Source organism: Phoxinus phoxinus (genome assembly GCF_949152265.1).
Source record: "Phoxinus phoxinus genome assembly, chromosome: 20".
NCBI classification, from domain to species: domain Eukaryota; kingdom Metazoa; phylum Chordata; class Actinopteri; order Cypriniformes; family Leuciscidae; genus Phoxinus; species Phoxinus phoxinus.
The window spans coordinates 7,911,363-7,931,961 of NC_136895.1; the positions used below are offsets into that span (position 1 = coordinate 7,911,363).

At 38.7% G+C, this 20,599-nt stretch overlaps 1 protein-coding gene across 1 annotated transcript in view; it reads left to right on the plus strand.

Annotated features, from left to right (window-relative positions):
- Positions 1 to 20,599, plus strand: part of rnf123 (ring finger protein 123) — a 153,002-nt gene that overhangs the window by 126,207 nt on the left and 6,196 nt on the right. The window contains exon 37 of the mRNA XM_079592775.1: positions 1,265 to 1,359. Coding sequence (XP_079448901.1) covers positions 1,265 to 1,359 — 95 coding nt within the window. The remainder of the gene's footprint in view (positions 1 to 1,264; positions 1,360 to 20,599) is intronic.

Sequence of the window (20,599 nt, forward strand, 5' to 3'; positions counted from 1 at the left end):
CTATAAATGCAAAAGCATAGTTTAGCATAGGGATGGCACACTTTGTAAACATTTTAGCATTGGTACACATTTGGAGAGAGATTGATATTATATCTGTTATCAGTGTTAGCGAGTAACTAAATTAAAATTTACGAACTTGTGACATTAATTAATGGTTTTTATTTTCTATGCAAATCTTTTTTTTTAAACAAATAAAATGTTGTTTAAAAAAAACTAAAGTATTTAATTTACGCTCTATTTTATTGTAATAGTGTTCTAATTATAATGTTATTTTAGGAGTTCTGGTTTTCACAAGGACTGTTTTTGTTAAAAGTTGAAACGTCTTTAAATTGATGTAAAATTATAATAGTAAATAAAATAAAACAATGTATAATCTTTAATTATATGTATAATAAGTTAATTTAGTAAAAATTTGTTTAATGATCAAAAAATATTTGCATATAAAATGCTAAATGGAAAGCAAATGCTAATAAAAATATGCATATGAAAAAACATGCTTGAGGTCGATGAACATTGTTATTATTATTCTTTTTTTAAACAGTCGGATTGAATGAATGATTCAATGACTCATTCATAAAGACTTCACTTGTTTCATTACTGGATGAATCAGCATTTTTGAATGAATCTCTTAAATGATTCAATGACAAATACTTTTTTAACAGTCACTTGTCGCCACCTACTGGTGTACTGAGGTAATTGATACGCGGGCCGCAGCCAATCGCTGAGAGGTTCAGCTAGTGACGTCTGTCTTGAGTGGTTAAATTATGGACATTGTGCCGAAATAATATTGTTTACACATTGGATGCTTTACAGTTGTACTGTTTTACAGATGCAGCTGTAATCGCTTGTATCTGTGATGATTATATTGCCTGTGTTTAAAAAAAAACAAAAAACAGATTAACTCACTACAGACACACCCCAAAGCGGGGGTCGCTGTATTGGACATCCACCGTCACATGTGTCCTGGCCACTTGTTGGCTTTTTATATATTTATCTTTGTCTGCAAAACTAATTTCAAAGAAGCACAAGCCAAAGTTTATTTAAAGATAATAACAAACATACATTTATTTAACTCCTGGCAACCCAATCCCCATGTCAGTGGCAGCTAAGAATCGCAAACTTACCCTGATGTTAAAAATCCGGTCCATGTTTAGTCATGGCATACATTGGTGAAGAGTGCGCCAATGAACAATTCCTCACACGTACAATCTGTCGGTACTGTGTGCAAAAGCTGACATTTGTTGTGTGTGTTTGTTTTGCGTAGATACGGACTACATCAGCACGGAGGAAGAGCAGAAGGTAGAACAGATGCTAACTTTGCTGACGGAGGAGTCCAAGCAGGCAGCGGCCAGCACAGCGGTGAGTACACACACACACACACACAAACCACAACCAGCTTTTCCTCACAACAGTTTACCAAGCTGAAAAAATAACTGGTCAACTTTAGAAATCCTGCCAAAAGGAACATTTGATATTTTAAAATGTAAATATTCCAGCAAAATGTAAGTTCAAACCAATAAAACATGCTGTACCTGCGTCTACAGACCTTAGAGAGTGTAGCGGCACTTTTTCCCAAATTATTTCCGTCCAAAACGTCAGAATTTTCTTCCTATGAAATCCTGAAGTCCCCAGAAATCCCCAGAAATATGTATTTCTGTGTTGTTTTACCCATTAAGATCCAGTAATAATAATTATGTAATTATATAATTAGTGTATATGACAATAGGAGTAACGTTACTTGTACATATTTTAGTGCGCAATAATGAGATATGCAGTAATCATTCTAATATTTAGACTGATGTAAAAACAATGAATACATTCAGAAATTATTTATTTATTCAGTTTGTTTGATAGAAGTGGTGAAGTACAGTGTGTATTTATATACTGTTGGATTTCAACATATTTATATAAAATTTATAAAATTGCTTAAATAAGGTCTCAAAATGGCAAAATATTGCCAATAATGCAGGGACTGTTTGAATTTGTAGTAAAATTGTTGTTAAAAATATATTTGACACCTGGAAATGGTTCGTATCATTCGTTATTTTTCTTACACAAAATAATAATAAATTAGATTTCCATAAATTTCCAGTTGTGGAAAGTAATCGTGATCTTTTATGACTTCCTTTCTGACTGTGTCAAAAAAATGATGGAATCTTCTTTGACAAAGCCCGAAAGAAACAAAGAGAGAGAGATGGGAGGACAATTATATTTCAATGCTTTTCAAATGTTTTCTTGCAAGGGGTTCCATTTCTGGTTCCACAAAGAATTTTTCAATGAAAAGTTCTTAAAATAACTAATAAAGTATAAATAAATAAAACAATTTTTTAGTGTGAACAATATTTTCCACTAAAAATAACCTTTTGTGTACTGGAAAGATTCCATGGATCTAAAAAGTTATTTATGGAACATCAACACCATTAAACAACCTTTATTTTTAAGAGTGAACTGTGTTTTTGTGGCCCAACATGTCAATTTCTGGCTCAAAATATTGCATACAGCTATACCTGTTCATCCAAACAATGGCAGACAAGGACAATGTAAAGATTTGACTCAGGTTCACACGGGGCACCTCACTTGTTATGTGTAATATTGTGAGTTTTGGTCACGTCACTGAAGGTGTGTGTGAGAGTGTCAGGTGACCTCTTACTCCACAGACGAGGCCCTGAAGTAGATGCAGAAAACCTTGACGTGAAGGTTTGCTCTCTTTCTGTTGGAGAAGCTGCATGTGTGTAAGAGGTTGCACTACACACAGCTGTCGTTGAGAGCACGTATTTCTCTGAATAAGTATGGATGTGTTGTAGTTTGAAGGTTTCCAAACAGTCATGAATGGATGAATTCTTGTGGCCTCTGTTTGCGCATCCAACCGGTCCTAAAGCATTGTATGGCGGTTCAGTGTCACCATTGCATCTTACTGTAAACTACTACTTTATGGTCCTTTATAAATCTTGCTGAAGCTTTTAACAGCATGGCGGCGGGCGGCAATAAAAGGCTGTTAGTGAGCTTCTGAAGCGGAATCACGATGTTCCCAGAGGTTTCTGTGGTGTAACATTAATGTAATAGATGGGTCTTTCCACCGCAGCATTAGACAGCAGAAAGAGAAGCTCTCTCTGCAGAGAAATATGATCTCCCAATCCCATCTACCCACAATGCACCAGCGCAGAGCAGGCCATTCAGTTTCAGACAGATACTTCTGCTCTGTTTTAAATTGAGTTGTGCCGTCTGCTGCACCAGAAATAAACATTTATTTTCTATAATAACCGTATAACCTTTTGATAATCGTATTGAAATAGGATATATTAGTAAATATGGGCGGCTGGCAAGACGTATAATTCTACTGATCTTAAAGAAAGGACATACCATTCCCTCTTATAGTTTCATTTGGCTGGACAGAAAAGTTTTTGTCATGAACATAACATTTATTCAATAAGAATTAGACTTTTTTTTTTTTTTGCTTTGTTATGCTTTGTGTTTTGTTTTATTTAGTTTAGTTTTGTTTCATATTTTTAGTTTTGGTTTTTGTTTTGTTTCATTTAGTTTAGTTTTAGTTTTTTTTTTAGTTTTTTTTCTTGCTTGCTATTTTTAGTTTAGTTTTATTTGTTAATTTGCCATGTGGTTTGACTGTCATCATCATGACCTGTGAAACACAAAAAACACAAAATGAACGTAGTGAATATATTTGCGATTTTATTAAGTTGACATTTATCTAATTAGTTTTTTTTTTCCTATTTGCATATTTAATTAAAATATTGCCCTAAAAAAAGGACTCTATTTTTCTGACCAAGTATTAATAATACATTCCTACTAATTAAATTCCTGATGTTAATATGGAACTTCTTTAATCTTCATTTATTCAGTCTTGCAATGTGATACCTTTTACATGAGAGAGTTTTCTGCATTAATAAGCATAAAAAAGTGAAAACTTATTGGAAGGGAGCATTGTATTGGAGTCTAACTGTCTCACAGTGTGAGATGTTAAAATGACTTTAAAGTAAAACAACTTTTGTACTATTTTATATATTATTTATAATTTTGTAATATATTATATGACAAATTGGATTGGAATTATTGTTCATGTAGTTGTCATGACGCCATATTAACCGAGAGAAATATATACATGAAATATTTGTACTTTTGTAAAAAAATCAACACAGAAAGTCCAAATTAAATCCATGGGTTAAAAATACTGAAAATATACTTTGAAACATACACTTTTAACTTAAAAATTTCTCAACTACTCCCCAACAATGACAAAAATGATGAAAAAAAAAGGAAAAGACGGCTTCATTATTGCAGCAGTCGCATTTCATTTTCACCACAAGGTGTAAATTTTCACATTTTTACCTCAGAGATTTGCGTGTTGATTTCTCGGTTTACTTCTCTTGTTATTTATTTTCTTGGTGTGTCTGGCACCATATTTTCGGTCCGAGCTGCATCATTTTAATGATACCCCAAAACATACTTCCGCTTCAGATAATTGCTGCTGGAATTATTATGATTTTTTTTAATCATTACACCACGGATGGAGAATTGCGCCAAGCAATCATGAGGAAGTCTGAGCCTCGGATGAACTAACACATGGTCAATCTTTGAAGATATTCAGCTCATTTTTAGATTCAGTTGTTTTTGCCTTTGACCCCAATTATTCTGCCAATTATTTCGTCGAGAAAATATCAATCCATACACATAAAACAAAATCATTTGCTTTAAGAAATATTCCAAATTTACTGAAAGTTACTGAAATATGGCATTTCAACTTTACATGTCTTCAGAATTAAACTGATATTACTATCCAATACGTTCAGTCATGCGGTGGCAGATGTTCATGCTAACCCATTTATGAATACAAATCATATTTCTGCATCTGGTTAACATTGAGAGAACCGAACATGATGGTTGTGCATATTTATCATCTGGCCAGAATTTAAACAAAAAACAAGGTCATTTTCTCGTCACATTATGGGATGCCTATTGACAGCATGATTTGTTTTCATGTCACAATGCAGAACTTTAATAAACAGAAATTGTATTGCTATTGTTCCCCTTGAGGATTTGAGTGATGTACTGTAGCTAATGCAATATTGTTATTGTGTTTTGGTGGCATCTTTTATGAGTCTTACTATTTATTGATACAATAATCTTACTTAGTCATATTCAGCACTTGATTGAAAGTTAATACATTGTGTTTCTATAGATCAGATTGAGACATTGTATAGATGTGGCCTTTATTTATTTCCATGTGTGATGAGATTTGTGTGTGTGTGCGGAAACAAAGACTGAGCTCTTGAACTCACGTAATGCGTTTATTATCATGGTAGAGATTAAGCAATAATTTAATGCTGCTTCTTATTTATGAATAGTTCCAATTAAAAGTCTGGGTTCAGTAAGATTTTTTTCTATATTTTCTATATTTTTAAGACTCTTCTGGTCACCAAGGCTGCATTTATTTGATTCAAATACAGCAAAATCAGTAATATTGTGAAATATTATTACAATTTGAAATAAATGTTTTCTATTTGAATATATAGTAAAATGTAATTTATTCCTGTGGTCAAAGCTGAATTTTCAGCATCATTACTCCAGTCTTCAGTCACATGATCCTTCACAAATCATTCTGATATGAGGATTTGATCAGGAAACATTACTGATTATTATTATCAATGTTGAAAATAGTTGTGTTGCTTAATATTTTTGCGGAAACCATGATAATATATTTTTTTCAAGATTCTTTGATGAATATAATGTTCAAAAGAACAGCATTTATTTGAAATCTACATTTTTAAAAATATTTTTGATGCATTCTTGCTGAATCTGAATCTTACAGACCCCAAGTGTACACTCTAAAAAATGCTGGGTTGTTTTAACTCCATTTTGGGTCAAATATGAACAAACCCAGCCGTTGGGTTACATTTTTAAAGTTCATGTTTAATCCTGTGATGTCGTGCTATTGTTCTCTACAACAATAGTTTCTCATTGAGTACAATGACATACTTAACATTTTTAAATGTGACTAATGTATATGTGGGCCACTATTTCTGTATCACAAAATAATTTTACACACAATATGCAACACTTTACAGTACACTCTAAAAAATGCTGGGTTGTTTCAACCCAATTTTGGGTCAAATATGGACAAACCCAGCCGTTGTGTTAAATTTTGTAATTACATTTTTAACCCAACGTTTGGGTTTGTCCATGTTTGACCCAAAATTGGGTTGAAACAACCCAGCATTTTTTAGAGTGAAGGTTTAGTTGGTTAACATTAGTGAATGCATTGGATTTCATTAAAATGAACAATACTTTTACAGCATTTATTAATTCATGTTATTTTCTACATAAATACATTTGTAACATTTCAAGTTGGATAAATGGACATCAATGTTTTATGAACTAACAACATGAATTAACAATGAACTGTCTCTTTATAAGTAAACATAAACCTACATGAATAAAAGTTTTGTTCATTAATAGTTCACGATGCCTAATGCATAATAGTAGTTTTCAGAAGTAGTTTTCAGACTATATTCAACAGGAATAATATGCATGGCAGGATTTGATTTCATATGAAATTTGAAAAATATGAAAAAGTAAAGGAAATTCATATTATAGGAAGGTTGTTTAACTCTTTCTCCGCCAGTTGCACGCCAGCAGTATATATATATATTATATATATACCATATATATGGTCATATATATATATTTATCATATATATATTGGCTGGTGATTATGACAAATAAAGTTGTTTTAGAGTTATTTGAAGGATCACTGCTCTTGAAGCTTTGTGTCCTATAGAGAATGTTTTAGGCCTCAGAACAGGAGCTTAACATGTCATTAGTTCACTGAGCGAGTGTGTTCGTCCGTGTGTTTGTTTCCACACTTGCTGACATTTGTTTACGCTCCTCTGCCAAGTGCACCTTGCCTCTGACGTCCAGGGTAACAGAGTGTGTTATGTGCAGTACAGTCTGATGCTGTAAATGCTGGATTAGCTCTCACTCTTCATGAGCTCTCGTCTGCACTCAGATGATCAGGAACATTCCCTCTGCATCTCATCTCTCGTTGTTAAAAGAGTGGGAAACATAGGTCGCCTCACATACACTCGGTGTGTTTATCCTCTGTTTGTGTTGACAGAAATAAATATGTCAATGACCTGCTCCGGTCCAATGTTATTTTAATATTATTTACGTGTGATTATAGTATTTTTATGGGTTCAGTTTTAATGTTAATTTATAAAATGAGTCTATGCTCAAACTGCAGTGTCAATCAACAGTCGTGGGCGGGGCTTGTGCAATTTTTACGTCACATTGCATTGATTCTGAGAATAGCTAGTTCTAAGACAGTGCTTATGATTTATGGGGATTTAATAAAAAAAAACACTGGTTGGATTTTTATCATTATAGGGTTGTTGTGTACACACACTGCCAACACACATTTATGTTCAAACACCATGTAAGTGAATTTTGCATAATAGGTGCACTTTAAGGTTTAATTTTAGTAATTAAACTTAATTATTTCAGTTACTTTTTTTTCAAGTTCAGACAAACTTTATTTGGTGAAAATGTTTGTGTTGTAATATCGTTCTCTACAATAATTACCACTTTTTGTTATATATTTAATATAACAATATTTTAATATAATTATAATCTTACATTTTTAAATGTGGCTTAAGTTTCCATATACAGTTTGGGCCATTATATCTGTATTATAGAATTATTTTACACATGAAATAATAAATGTGTAACACTTTACAATAAGGTTCAGTTGGTTAACATTGGTTAATGCATTAGTGATCAATAAATGACAATGAACAATTTTTTTCACAACATTTATTAATTGTCATGAATTTGCATGGAAGCAAAGGCGGTAGTCGGATCTAAGTGCAAGCAGTAGACTTTAATTTCTCAGAACAGGATAAACTCAGGATAAGGAACACGAACACTCACATGGAACGTACATACAATCACTGACAAGGAACAAGAGAGAACACAGGGTTTAAATACACAGAGGGGAACAGGGAACGAGACACAGCTGGGGCAAATGACATAAACGAGAGGGACCATACAACCTAACAAGGCAACACACCTGAAACAAAGGAACTAATAATGAAGCAGGCTAGGGATAATTGAATACAATAAGCACACACAGAATCAAGGAAACAGAATGAAATAAAACAAAGTCCAAACATACAGAAACATGACAAAAACAGAACCTGGTCATCACATTAATGTAGGTTCACGTCAATACCAGTGTTATTTTTTGTATTATTTATATAATATTATAGTTTTTATTAACATTTTAAAATTAATTTGTTGATTTTAGTTTGTGCTAGTAATTTTAAATATTATTTTAAATATAATGTTTTAAAAAAATTAATTCTATTTATCTTTATTTTTTTAGTAATTTTATTACTTTTAGTTAGACAATTTAGTCTACATTTCTATGTTACCATTAGTAAATAGTATTTTTAGTAATACAAAAATACAAAAAAAAACTTATTTGAGCATTTATGTATTTCAATTTGACTGAGCAATTACATCCCAAAATGTTTAAATTGACAGCCCTAAAAATACTTATTTTTCCCAGAATGTGTTCCCTGTGTTGACTTTCCTCTGAGTTTGATTTGCAATCCAGCAAATCCTTTTACTGACAAGTTTAAGTTTAAACTGCAGTTGAAATGTAGCCAAATCAATTAAAATCCAGTGAATTTAAAGAAAGAGTTTCAATTTCCAGTTGGTACAGTGTGAAATATTGACTGTCACATCTAGTTTCATTTCTTTCTCTTTTTCTTGTATAATGACTATACTTCTCTAGTGGTAGTGGCAGGCAAACACATTTGATAGCGTTTCTGCCGTACAGCAGGAAAGAAAACATGTCAGTATTCAGCCAAATGTTCATGGAAATACTCAGTACTCTATATTCTCTGAAGTGACTGTGGTTGCCTGACCAGAGGTCACTTTTCTAACTCACTTGAAGTGCTTTGAAGTTCCCAGACTTAGTTCCTCTCTGAGCCTTGTCCTAGATTTCAGTTTCCATCCAGACATGAGCTTAGAAAATCTGTTTGCTCCAAAAAAAAAAAAAAAAAAAACGAATGATACACTAGAATGGTGGAGGAATATCGCACGTTTTCTGAATCTGTTGCTGCTGGCTTCCAGTTGGGAAATCAACTCCTACACATATTTGACAAATCTCCATCGGAGATTCACCGCCAGCGTAATCCATTCCTGCACGGACTACACATTTAGCCGTCATAACAGTTATATTCACTTCAGGAAACAAAGTCTGAATGCTCAGGATGGAGTTGTGGCATTTTTGACAGCATATTGAGCCGATTCTCGCTGCAATTACCTGACGTTTTTCAGGGCACTTAAGCTGTGAAGAGAGCTACAATTTTCACTCTCACAGCAAAAGTGCGGCCTCCTCTCTCCACAAGTTCTCCAGCCGGCTTTAAAGTGAGCGGAGATTGACATTTCTTGGTGACCCAAAAGTCCAGAGAAGAATGACTTATTTACTTTCAAGAAGCCGCCAGCCTGGCTGTTACATAAGACGATGAATGAGACCGATGAGACAGGCCAGCAGGGTTATTGTTGTACACTCAAGCTAAAAATAAGATGAAAACTTTTTTATAAACTAAAAATAATTAACTGAACTGTAATAATATCATGAAAAAAAATAATGATATTCAGTGATGGTTGTAAAGCAAGTTGCATCATCACAATGTCAAAATTTGCTGTAAAATTTTGTAAATATGAAAAAAATATGTAAAAATGGGTATAATACAATTTTTAGCACAATTACTCAACTACCAATGTTGTTATTAACTAAAACTTGTAAAAACTGTTTAATTTTTTTATTATTAATTGAAATACAACTAAAATGTAAATAAATATAACATGAAAATATTTAAATGTTGCCTTGGTAATTAACTGAAATAGACTGAAGTTGAAGTACTAGAATTACTAAAACTCAAATACATGTGTACTGTATATATATATAAAAATAAATAAAATTGACAAACATAAAATGACTGCAACTATTAAACAATTTAAAGAAAACTATAAATATAAAAGCCTATTAAAAATATGAATAATAAATAAATAATAGCATACAAATAACACTAAACACTTTACCACTTTGCAATTCATTGTTGAAACTGCTTAAACTCAAAGTATATAGAAATGGGAAATGACCAAATTGCTTCCTATGTAGTTTCTGTTCACATGAACGAGTAGATGATTTGGCAAGTAACCCAAATGTAATAATTCAGCTGGATTTGAATACTTCTTCTCTTTCCACTCTTGACCTATTTTCACAGAATATGTGCGAGTATCAGTGTTGACAACTGACTGGTGAAGATATTTTTGTAGTTGACTGAAAAGCAGTCACACGTCTGGCCCTACATTTTTTTGTTTTGTTTGTTTGTTTGTTTGTTTGGTGCCTACACAATAGTTACATCCCTCTGTTAAACCAGTCCCATGATCTCATCAACATTACGAAAGGTAGAGACAATAATCTGCTTGGACATGAATAATTCAGCTTTTTTTCCTGAAAATATCTTTGTTTTTAGCATCCATCTCCTTTTAGGACAGCCATCCATCTTAATTAAACATCTCTGTGAAATACGATTTGCTGTATTGATATGAAGTGTCTGTAAACAAGCCTATAAATAACTATGAATCGCCACATTGTCTGCTTCAGAATTGCGTGTAGTTTAAATACATTCTGTTCATGTTCATAAAAACACAAATGGTCAAGAACCGCCACCATCCATCTATTTTTTAAATATCACCGGGCACCTGTCTGTCAGAATATAAAGGTCATTTGTCAGCGCTCTCGGGCACATTGGTCTCCCGCAGCGGGATGTCCCGCGGTCCACATGTCACTGCTGTACATATTATTGTTGATGCCTCGTGTCCGCAACCCTGAGAAATTGAATTGAAACGGCTCAATTGTGTCCTAATTTGATGGGTTTTCAGATGTGACATTGGGTCACTGGGTTGATTTTGTTGGGAATTCAGTTCAGTTTATTAATTTCTTGACATTATAACTATTCATAAAGAACACTCTGACTTTTGTGTAATAAAAAAAAAATCAATTTCAGGAATAAAGTGAGTTTTGTAACACCAGTTTTGACACCATCTATGAAACATTTTCAATAATAATAATAATAATTCTAAAATGATCAGACTTAAATCAATGATTTTTCGGTAACACTTTACAATAAGATTTCATTTGTTAACATTAGTTAATGTATTAACTAATAACACAATGGTTATATTATTAGATGCTACTGGAAGTTTCACAGATACTTTTCATAACTCAGTTAGATCCTTTGTTCCCACTTTATATTAAGTGGCTTTAACTACTATGTACTAACATTGAAATTTATAATTTGATACAATGGACTTATTGTGTACATATATGTTTTTACATTGTACTTATATTTTAAAAACACCTGCTTGTAATTAATTTATGTAATTACATTTGTAATTACACTGTTGACCTGTCCATTACACCTTAAACCTACCCATACCACCACACCTGTCCCTAACCTTACCCGTATCACACCGCAATAGCAGAAAAAGTATTTTACAGTACAACATGAACACAATAAGTACATTGTACTTATTTTTCTATGCAAGTACATATTACTTAAAGCCACTTAATATAAAGTGGGACCGATCCTTTTAACTTTATTTTCAACAGATTCTTGATATTATTATTCATCTTTTTTATAGAGCCATCCAGTCCTGTGACCGGTGTTTTCCAATGTATCCCTTCATGCCTATGATATATTGTCTCAATTTCATGAATTTGAAAGGTGTCCCACATAGTTTCCAGAAGGCTTTTTGTTCAAGGTCGCATGGCAGCATATCTAATCATACATAGAGCACTGAACGATGCTGTGCAGCATTCATGCCTCTTCAGCATATTCGCTCTGACTGGAGAGGGATATATGACCTGTGGCAATGAATAAATGGAGTCGCCAGTTCCTGCTGATCTCTGCAGGTTATAATTCCATTTACTGTAGCAATGGATCTTTATAGGCAGTTCTCACAGCAAAACAATCGAAAATGACAGTTTTTACATGAGCATTCTTTAAAAGTGAGGTGTACGCATTCAAATTACTCACTGCATATTATTCCAAAATATTTATATCTATATCAATTTTAATATAATATAAATATGTATTTGTAATCTAAATACATTTCATATAGTATCATGTTTTTTGTTTGTAAGAACTTGTTCTGCGTGAACTTCTCTTTTTAGACTTTTTATGTCACTAATTGTTTGTAATGATTTGATTCATATTTCCAGTATTTTTATACTGTTATTCTCATTCCGATTGGTAAATCTAAGTTTGGGATTGCCCCTTTCACACATAAAGTCTTAACTGTGTATTTACCGATAAAGTAGTTTGGGTAATTTTACGGTAATTTACTTAGATTACCGTGTGAAAGGAGCTAATACCGAATATGTGAGAAATAATAATATTTCTTTAAAATTAAAATAATTTTAACATTCAAGCACAATAACCTATTCTAGTAGAGGCCAAAAACAAAATGAAGACTTTATAAATGGCCTCTTTATGATACTGTCACACAAAATCTTCCATGAAAAAAAAGGTGGGTTGTCAATAGTGTAGCAATATGTAGTCACTTTCAAACTAAGCAGTTTTCTGTTGGTCAACACTGTGAATTTGCATGACCAACTTGAACATGAGCGAAATCTGCGTAGGAAAATGTTCACCCCCACGCTAAACACATGATCTGGATGTCCCCTGTGAAATTTCACCGAACAGTTAATGTGACTGCACCTGAAGTCACACAGTCCCATCTTGGCATTGACTGATTACTCTGTTAGTTTGCTCTCACAGACTAGAATAACCGAACGAATTGTGTTCTTATCAGACCACCGTGTACCAAAATGAACCAGGCCAGTCAAGGTCACTGTCTGCTCCTGCAAATTACCTTGGGATAGTGGATATCTCCCCTCATTACTCCGACACAAGATCTGAAGGTAATAGCTCAGAAGAGACGGACTTGGAAGGGAGTGAATGAGATTTTAAGGGGCTTGTATTTCCTTCATCTCAGCTTAGAGACCAAACAGAAACCCAATCATTCCCCTTGGAACAAAGTCTGACTTTGGGAATGGAAGGATATTGGGGAAGACCAGGAATAAAAACAAAAGGCCCCGTTCATGTCAAAGAGCCGCACGAAAAGCTGACAAAGAACCCGATAGCCCTGCTATCTGCGTAACTGAGGATATATCAATGGTTTACTTTGCAAAATTGCTTGTGTCAGTATAGTTCCCCTTTAAAATTAACTGAAGCTCTGCTTTCCTACGTACTTTCTGTTTTTAATCAATTTGGCTGGGTCAGACAGCTAAACTATTCATGTTAAAAGGATCCCAATAACTTGAACCTGTCCTCTGCGCCCTTGGCTTCCTTTCGTACAGGTCTGTCAGTCAAGTACTGTCCGTCTACAACATGCAATCATTGTTGAGGCCTCACAGAATTGTGGAAGGGGGTTTGAGTACTAGAAAATATAGATTGCAATATAGATTGGTCAGCCATTATGTTTGAAATGAGAAGTTCTATACATTGTTTATTCAATATTTTTACGTAATAACTAATCCTTTCAGCTACCAAAAAAGTGACTTTTTTTTCATAAATCATTAATGTTAGGGTAAGGGTTAGGGTTAGGGTTAGAGTTAGAGCTTGAATTTGAGCTTGATTTCGGTAAAATGTTTTTGTGATCCAATGACACAAGTGTCTGACCATAAATAAAGCCACAATATCAACTTTGACAACGCACTGTTTAATTATTATTATTTTTAAATACTTAGTTTTTTCCATATCCTGGAAAGTAGCATTTTTGAAAATACGAGGTTTCCGCCCGACATCGATGATATATTTGTCACGAACACACACAGGAACAGGTAGATCCAATAGCAGTGTTTATTTAAAGGGTAATCCGTACTCACAATCAGTCCAGGCAAGGGTTGAAATCCAAAAGGCAATCCAAAGAACATAAGACATACACGATCAACAGAAACGGAAGTGTGGGGACAATATACAAGGACTCCGTGACAAACACTGAAACAGACAGGGTATATATACACAAGTGCAAACAAGGTGACGATAAACAGCTGAAGGAAATGAACAATCAGTGACAGACAGGATTATGGGAAATGTAGTGAAAATGGCTAGACACCGTGAAAACTGAGACCTTTAGTGTTAAACCCAGGGAACCACCAGACACTGTGACATAACCTCCCCTCTACGGAGCGGCCACCAGACGCTCCAAGACCACAAGAAACAAACAAAACAAGAGTCCAGGCGGGAGGTGGAAAGGTGGAGTATCAGGGGGTGGGATGGGGGGCCAGGTCCACGGAGGGGAACAGGAACAAGGGGGAACGGCTTAAGCGGCGGCCAGGGCGAAGCAGACAGTTCATCGACCCCTCGGGCGGCCACGGCGGTGAAGACCCCTCGGGCGGCCACGGCGGTGAAGACCCCTCGGGCGGCCACGGCGGTGAAGACCCCTCGGGCGGCCACGGCGGTGAAGACCCCTCGGGCGGCCACGGCGGTGAAGACCCCTCGGGCGGCCACGGCGGTGAAGACCCCTCGGGCGGCCACGACGGTGAAGACCCCTCGGGCGGCCACGGCGGTGAAGACCCCTCGGGCGGCCACGGCGGTGAAGACCCCTCGGGCGGCCACGGCGGTGAAGACCCCTCGGGCGGCCACGGCGGTGAAGACCCCTCGGGCGGCCACGGCGGTGAAGACGACCACTCGGGCGGCCATGGCGGAGACGAGCAGGGTGAAGACGACCATTCGGGCAGCCATGGCGGTGAAGACCAAGGCGGAACAGAACAAGAGTACAGGCGGGAGGTGGAAAGGTGGAGTATCAGGGGGTGGGATGGGGGGCCATGTTCATGGAGGGGAACAGGAACAAGGGGGAACGGCTTAAGCGGCGGCCAGGGCGAAGCAGACAGTTCATAGACCCCTCGGGCGGCCACGGCGGTGAAGACCCCTCGGGCGGCAACGGCGGTGAAGACCCCTCGGGCGGCCACGGCGGTGAAGACCCCTCGGGCGGCCACGGCGGTGAAGACCCCTCGGGCGGCCACGGCGGTGAAGACCCCTCGGGCGGCCACGGCGGTGAAGACCCCTCGGGCGGCCACGGCGGTGAAGACCCCTCGGGCGGCCACAGCGGGGAAGATCCCTTCGGGCGGCCACGGCGGTGAAGACCCCTCGGGCGGGCACGGCGGTGAAGACCCCTCGGGCGGCCACGGCGGTGAAGACCCCTCGGGCGGCCACGGCGGTGAAGACCCCTTGGGCAGCCATGGCGGAGACGAGCAGGGTGAAGACGACCATTCGGGCAGCCATGGCGGAGACGAGCAGGGTGAAGACGACCATTCGGGCAGCCATGGCGGTGAAGACCAAGGCGGAACAGGAACAGACCCTGGCTCAGGAACAGTCACAGACACCGTCTAAGGAACTGCAACAGCAACAGACACCACCGGCTCAGGAACTGCAACAGACACCACCGGCTCAGGAACTACAACAGCAACAGACACCACCGGCTCAGGAACTGCAACAGACACCACCGACTCAGGAACTGCAACAGCAACAGACACCACCGGCTCAGGAACTGCAACAGCAACAGACACCACCGGCTCAGGAACTGCAACAGACACCACCGGCTCAGGAACTGCAACAGACACCACTGGCTCAGGAACTGCAACAGACACCACCGGCTCAGGAACTGCAACAGACACCACCGGCTCAGGAACTGCAACAGCCACCACCTGCTCAGGAACTGTAACAGACACCACCGGCTCAGGAACAGACACGGGCACCGGCTCAGGAACAGACACCGGCTCAGGAACAGACACCGGCTCAGGAACAGACACCGGCTCAGGAACAGAAACAGACACGGGCACCGGCTCAGAAACAGACACGGGCACCGGCTCAGGAACAGAAACAGACACGGGCACCGGCTCAGGAACAGAAACAGACACGGGCACCGGCTCAGGAACAGACACGGGCACCGGCTCAGGAACAGACACGGGCACCGGCTCAGGAACAGGCTCGGCAGGCGTGACGTGAAGCTCAGGCTCGGCTGGCGTGACGTGAAGCTCAGGCTCGGCAGACGTGTGCCTCCTCCATGCATGCAGAACCGCTACTGCGTAAAAGAGGAACACCGCCCTCTTGGCTGTGGCCGGACTGATGGTGGGCAGTTCCGAGACGACAGCGGGCTGCACGGGAACGACCTCCGGGACAACAGCGGACTGCACGGGAACGACAGCGGCCTGCACGTGCACGGCCTCCTGGACGACAGCGGGCTGCACGGGCACGGCCTCTGGGACGACAGCGGACTGCGCAGGAACGGCCTTTGGGACGACAGCGGGCTGTACGGGCACGGCTTCCAGGTACACAGCGGCCTGCTCGGGAACGGTCTCCGGAACAACAGCAGGCTGCACGGGCACGGCCTCCGGGAAGACAGCGACCTGCTCGGGCACGGCCTCTGGGTCTTTGGGGAGGCTGGAGGTCCTCCTCCTCCTCCTTTTCTGATGGCGAGTAGGCGGCTCCAGGCGGGACAGGAAAAACGGTGAAGGGAGCTCTGGGTCGAGCATCACTGGTCCGGGATGGAGGAGAGACTGAGGCGTGGAGTGGTGCTGGAAGTCACCTCTAGTACCACCTCCCCTGCGGCCTCCACGGGTCCCAGAGAACTTGGCCAGGCGGGTTCCCTCAAATGAGTGTCCGTGCCTGATGGAAGTGGGCTCGGGGGAATTGACCGCCATGGTCTCCTCAGTGATCCGAGCCCATAACTCAAAACACTGAAAAATGTTCATACGAGGCGGAACCTCTCCAGCTTGTGAGTTCCCCCTCTGCTACCTCCTCTCTGACCTTGTGGTTGAGGAAAACCCACAAAAATCCATACTGCTGGATCTTGTTGTGACGGAGTCCTTCTGTCACGAACACACACAGGAACAGGTAGATCCAATAGCAGTGTTTATTTAAAGGGTAATCCGTACTCACAATCAGTCCAGGCAAGGGTCGAAATCCAAAAGGCAATCCAAAGAACATAAGACATACACGATTAACAGGAACGGAAGTGTGGGGACAATATACAAGGACTCCGTGACAAACACTGAAACAGACAGGGTATATATATACAAGTGCAAACAAGGTGACGAGAAACAGCTGAAGGAAATGAACAATCAGTGACAGACAGGATTATGGGAAATGTAGTGAAAATGCCTAGACACCGTGAAAACTGAGACCTTTAGTGTTAAACCCAGGGAACCACCAGACACTGTGACAATATTCCCATATTTAAACCTGTTCCACTGCAAATTTTCCCCTAAAATCATAGCATGAAATGTTCAAAAAGTGTTAGTTTGGTTATTTTCCATCTGTCATTAAATTGCTAAGGATATTATTGTAATATTATTACATAAAATACTAAATTGTCCATTATTATTATTAATATTAGTAGTTATAGTAGTTATTATAGCCGATATAAATATTGGCTATAATAATTGATCTAGCCATATATATATATATATATATATATATATATATATATATATATAGCTTATCCTATCTATATCTTATAGTAGTCATGTATGTGACATCACATTGTACAGAAAAAAAATGGCTTGTTCAATGAGACTGTTGAGGTTTTATGGGGATAAAAAAAAAAAAAGGAGTGGGTGGATTTTTATCATTATAGTGCGTACACAACACATACTGCCAACACACATTTATGTTCAAATGTCAAAAATTGTATTTTTCATAATAGGTCCCCTTTAAAGCATTATAGTGTTGCATATCTCATATTGCATTATTTAACAAGTTATCGCACATGGCCGTTTCCTTTAATATTGTGCAGCCCTAGATGAGAGTATATGATTCTGGCTGGTTGGCAGGGATGCAGTCCTGGCTGCTCTTCATCTCTTTCACTCCCCATGAAATCAGTACAAATAACTCAATTAACACTTGCAGCCATGTTCCTCGCCTTCCCAGCTGAGGAAAGCCTTGGGATGAAAGGGTCGAGATTACGGGAGTCTCGTGTGACTCCGGCTAAAAGATGGAAGGGGAATATTCATCACCCTTTAGTGTGGCTGCTTTTGGAAATCTGTCTATTGGGAGTCACGAAACCAACTGACAGCAGTTGGTCTCGTGATAGATTTTTTGGATTAGATACAAATCTATTTTTTTAATTGCTTGCCAAAGACCTAGTAATGCCCTAGCAACCACATAGCAACCAAATAACAACCAACTAGAACACTCTAACAATTTTGCCCAGAAAAGCACCACTCATATTTTATTTAGGAAGTGTAAAAATTTATTTTGTGAAAACCTACAGTTGCTATAAAATATTTCCGTACTTTTCTAAGGTCTTAATTCAAGTTTGGTGCCACTTAAACACATTAACGTCTTAGAGAGAGGTAGGTGTTCAATAAACAGGTTCAGGTCATCAGATTTGATTTCTTTTTTTAAAATCATCAATTGTATTATCAGTTGAATCCTCTATTCCCCAGTATTACATACAAAAGTGAGTACGTCGGGGTCACCAAAAGGGAATAAACATCTGTACATGCGTGTTCTAGTTCGTTGGCATTTCTGAAGGCTGCATTCTCCATGTGTTGCATAAATTATCTAGTGTGTCATACCCTTGGGATGAGTGGAGAATGTTATTTGCAGCTTTGTTTGAAATGTCATGTACGTTGAATATGTGACGTTTAATGTGCAGGTGCGTAGTGTCCTACATATGAATAAGTAAACAGCATTTAAATGCAAAATAAAAATATTGTTCCTGCCAAACCCATATCACACATTATGTATCAAAGCTGTTAGTGGCACATTATTATTTTTTATATATATATTCGTAAAGTTGGTTGTTTGTGTTATAGTATGCATGTATGTTATACATATTTATTATTCAAAAAGTATTTAGGGAAATAAATCACTCAAAATGTGTCACTCATATGTTGTTCCAGCCAATAGATATGGCCACTTTATTAGGTACACCTTTATAGTACCGTGCGTTTTCCTGCTGGAAGTAGCCGTCAGAAGATGGTTCACTGTGGTCATAAACGGACGGACATGGTCAGCAACAATACTGAGGAAGAGTGTGACATTAAATCATGCTCAATTGGTACTAAGGGGCTCAAAGTGTGTGAAGAAAATATTCCCACACCACCAGCAGCCTGAACTATTGATACAAGGCAGGATGGATCCATGCTTTCATGTTGTTTACACCAAATTCTGACCCTCTACAATCTGAATGTCTCGAGACTCATCAGACCAGGCAACGTTTTTTCAATCTTCTATTGTGCAGTTTTAGTGAGCCTGTGTGAATTGCAGCCTCAGTTTTCTGTTCTCAGCTGATAAAAGTGTCACTGGTGTGTCTTCTGCTGCTGTAGCTCTTCTGCTTTAAGGTTTGATGTGTTGAGCGTTCAGAGATGCTCTTCTGCTTTAAGGTTGGACGTGTTGAGCGTTCAGAGATGCTCTTCTGCTTTAAGGTTGGACGTATTGAGTTTTCAGAGATGCTCTTCTGCTTCAGGGTTTGATGTGTTGCGTGTTCAGAGATGCTCTTCTTCTTCAAAGTTTGATGTGTTGACCGTTCAGAGATGCTCTTCTGCTTCAAGGTTGGACGTGTTAAGTTTTCAGAGATGCTCTTCTGCTTCAAGGTTGGACGTGTTGAGTTTTCAGAGATGCTCTTCTGCTTCAGGGTTTGATGTGTTGCGTGTTCAGAGATGCTCTTCTGCTTCAGGGTTTGATGTGTTGCGTGTTCAGAGATGCTCTTCTGCTTCAAGGTTGGACGTGTTGAGTTTTCAGAGATGCTCTTCTGCTTCAGGGTTTGATGTGTTGCGTGTTCAGAGATGCTCTTCTTCTTCAAAGTTTGATGTGTTGACCGTTCAGAGATGCTCTTCTGTGTCAAGGTTGGATGTGTTGACCGTTAAGAGATGCTCTTCTGTGTCAAGGTTGGATGTGTTGACCGTTCAGAGATGCTCTTCTGCTTCAAAGTTTGACGTGTTGAGTTTTCAGAGATGCTCTTCTGCTTCAAAGTTAGACGTGTTGAGCGTTCAGAGATGCTCTTCTGCTTCAAAGTTTGACGTGTTGACCGTTCAGAGATGCTCTTCTGCTTCATGGTTGGACGTGTTGAGCGTTAAGAGATGCTCTTCTGTGTCAAGGTTGGATGTGTTGAGCGTTCAGAGATGCTCTTCTGCTTCAAGGTTGGATGTGTTGAGTTTTCAGAGATGCTCTTCTGCTTCAGGGTTTGATGTGTTGCGTGTTCAGAGATGCTCTTCTGCTTCAAGATTTGACGTGTTGTGTGTTCAGAAATGCTCTTCTTCTTCAAAGTTTGATGTGTTGACTGTTCAGAGATGCTCTTCTGCTTCAAGGTTGGACGTGTTGAGTTTTCAGAGATGCTCTTCTGCTTCAGGGTTTGATGTGTTGCGTGTTCAGAGATGCTCTTCTGCTTCAAGGTTGGACATGTTGAGTTTTCAGAGATGCTCTTCTGCTTCAAGGTTGGACGTGTTGAGTTTTCAGAGATGCTCTTCTGCTTCAGGGTTTGATGTGTTGCGTGTTCA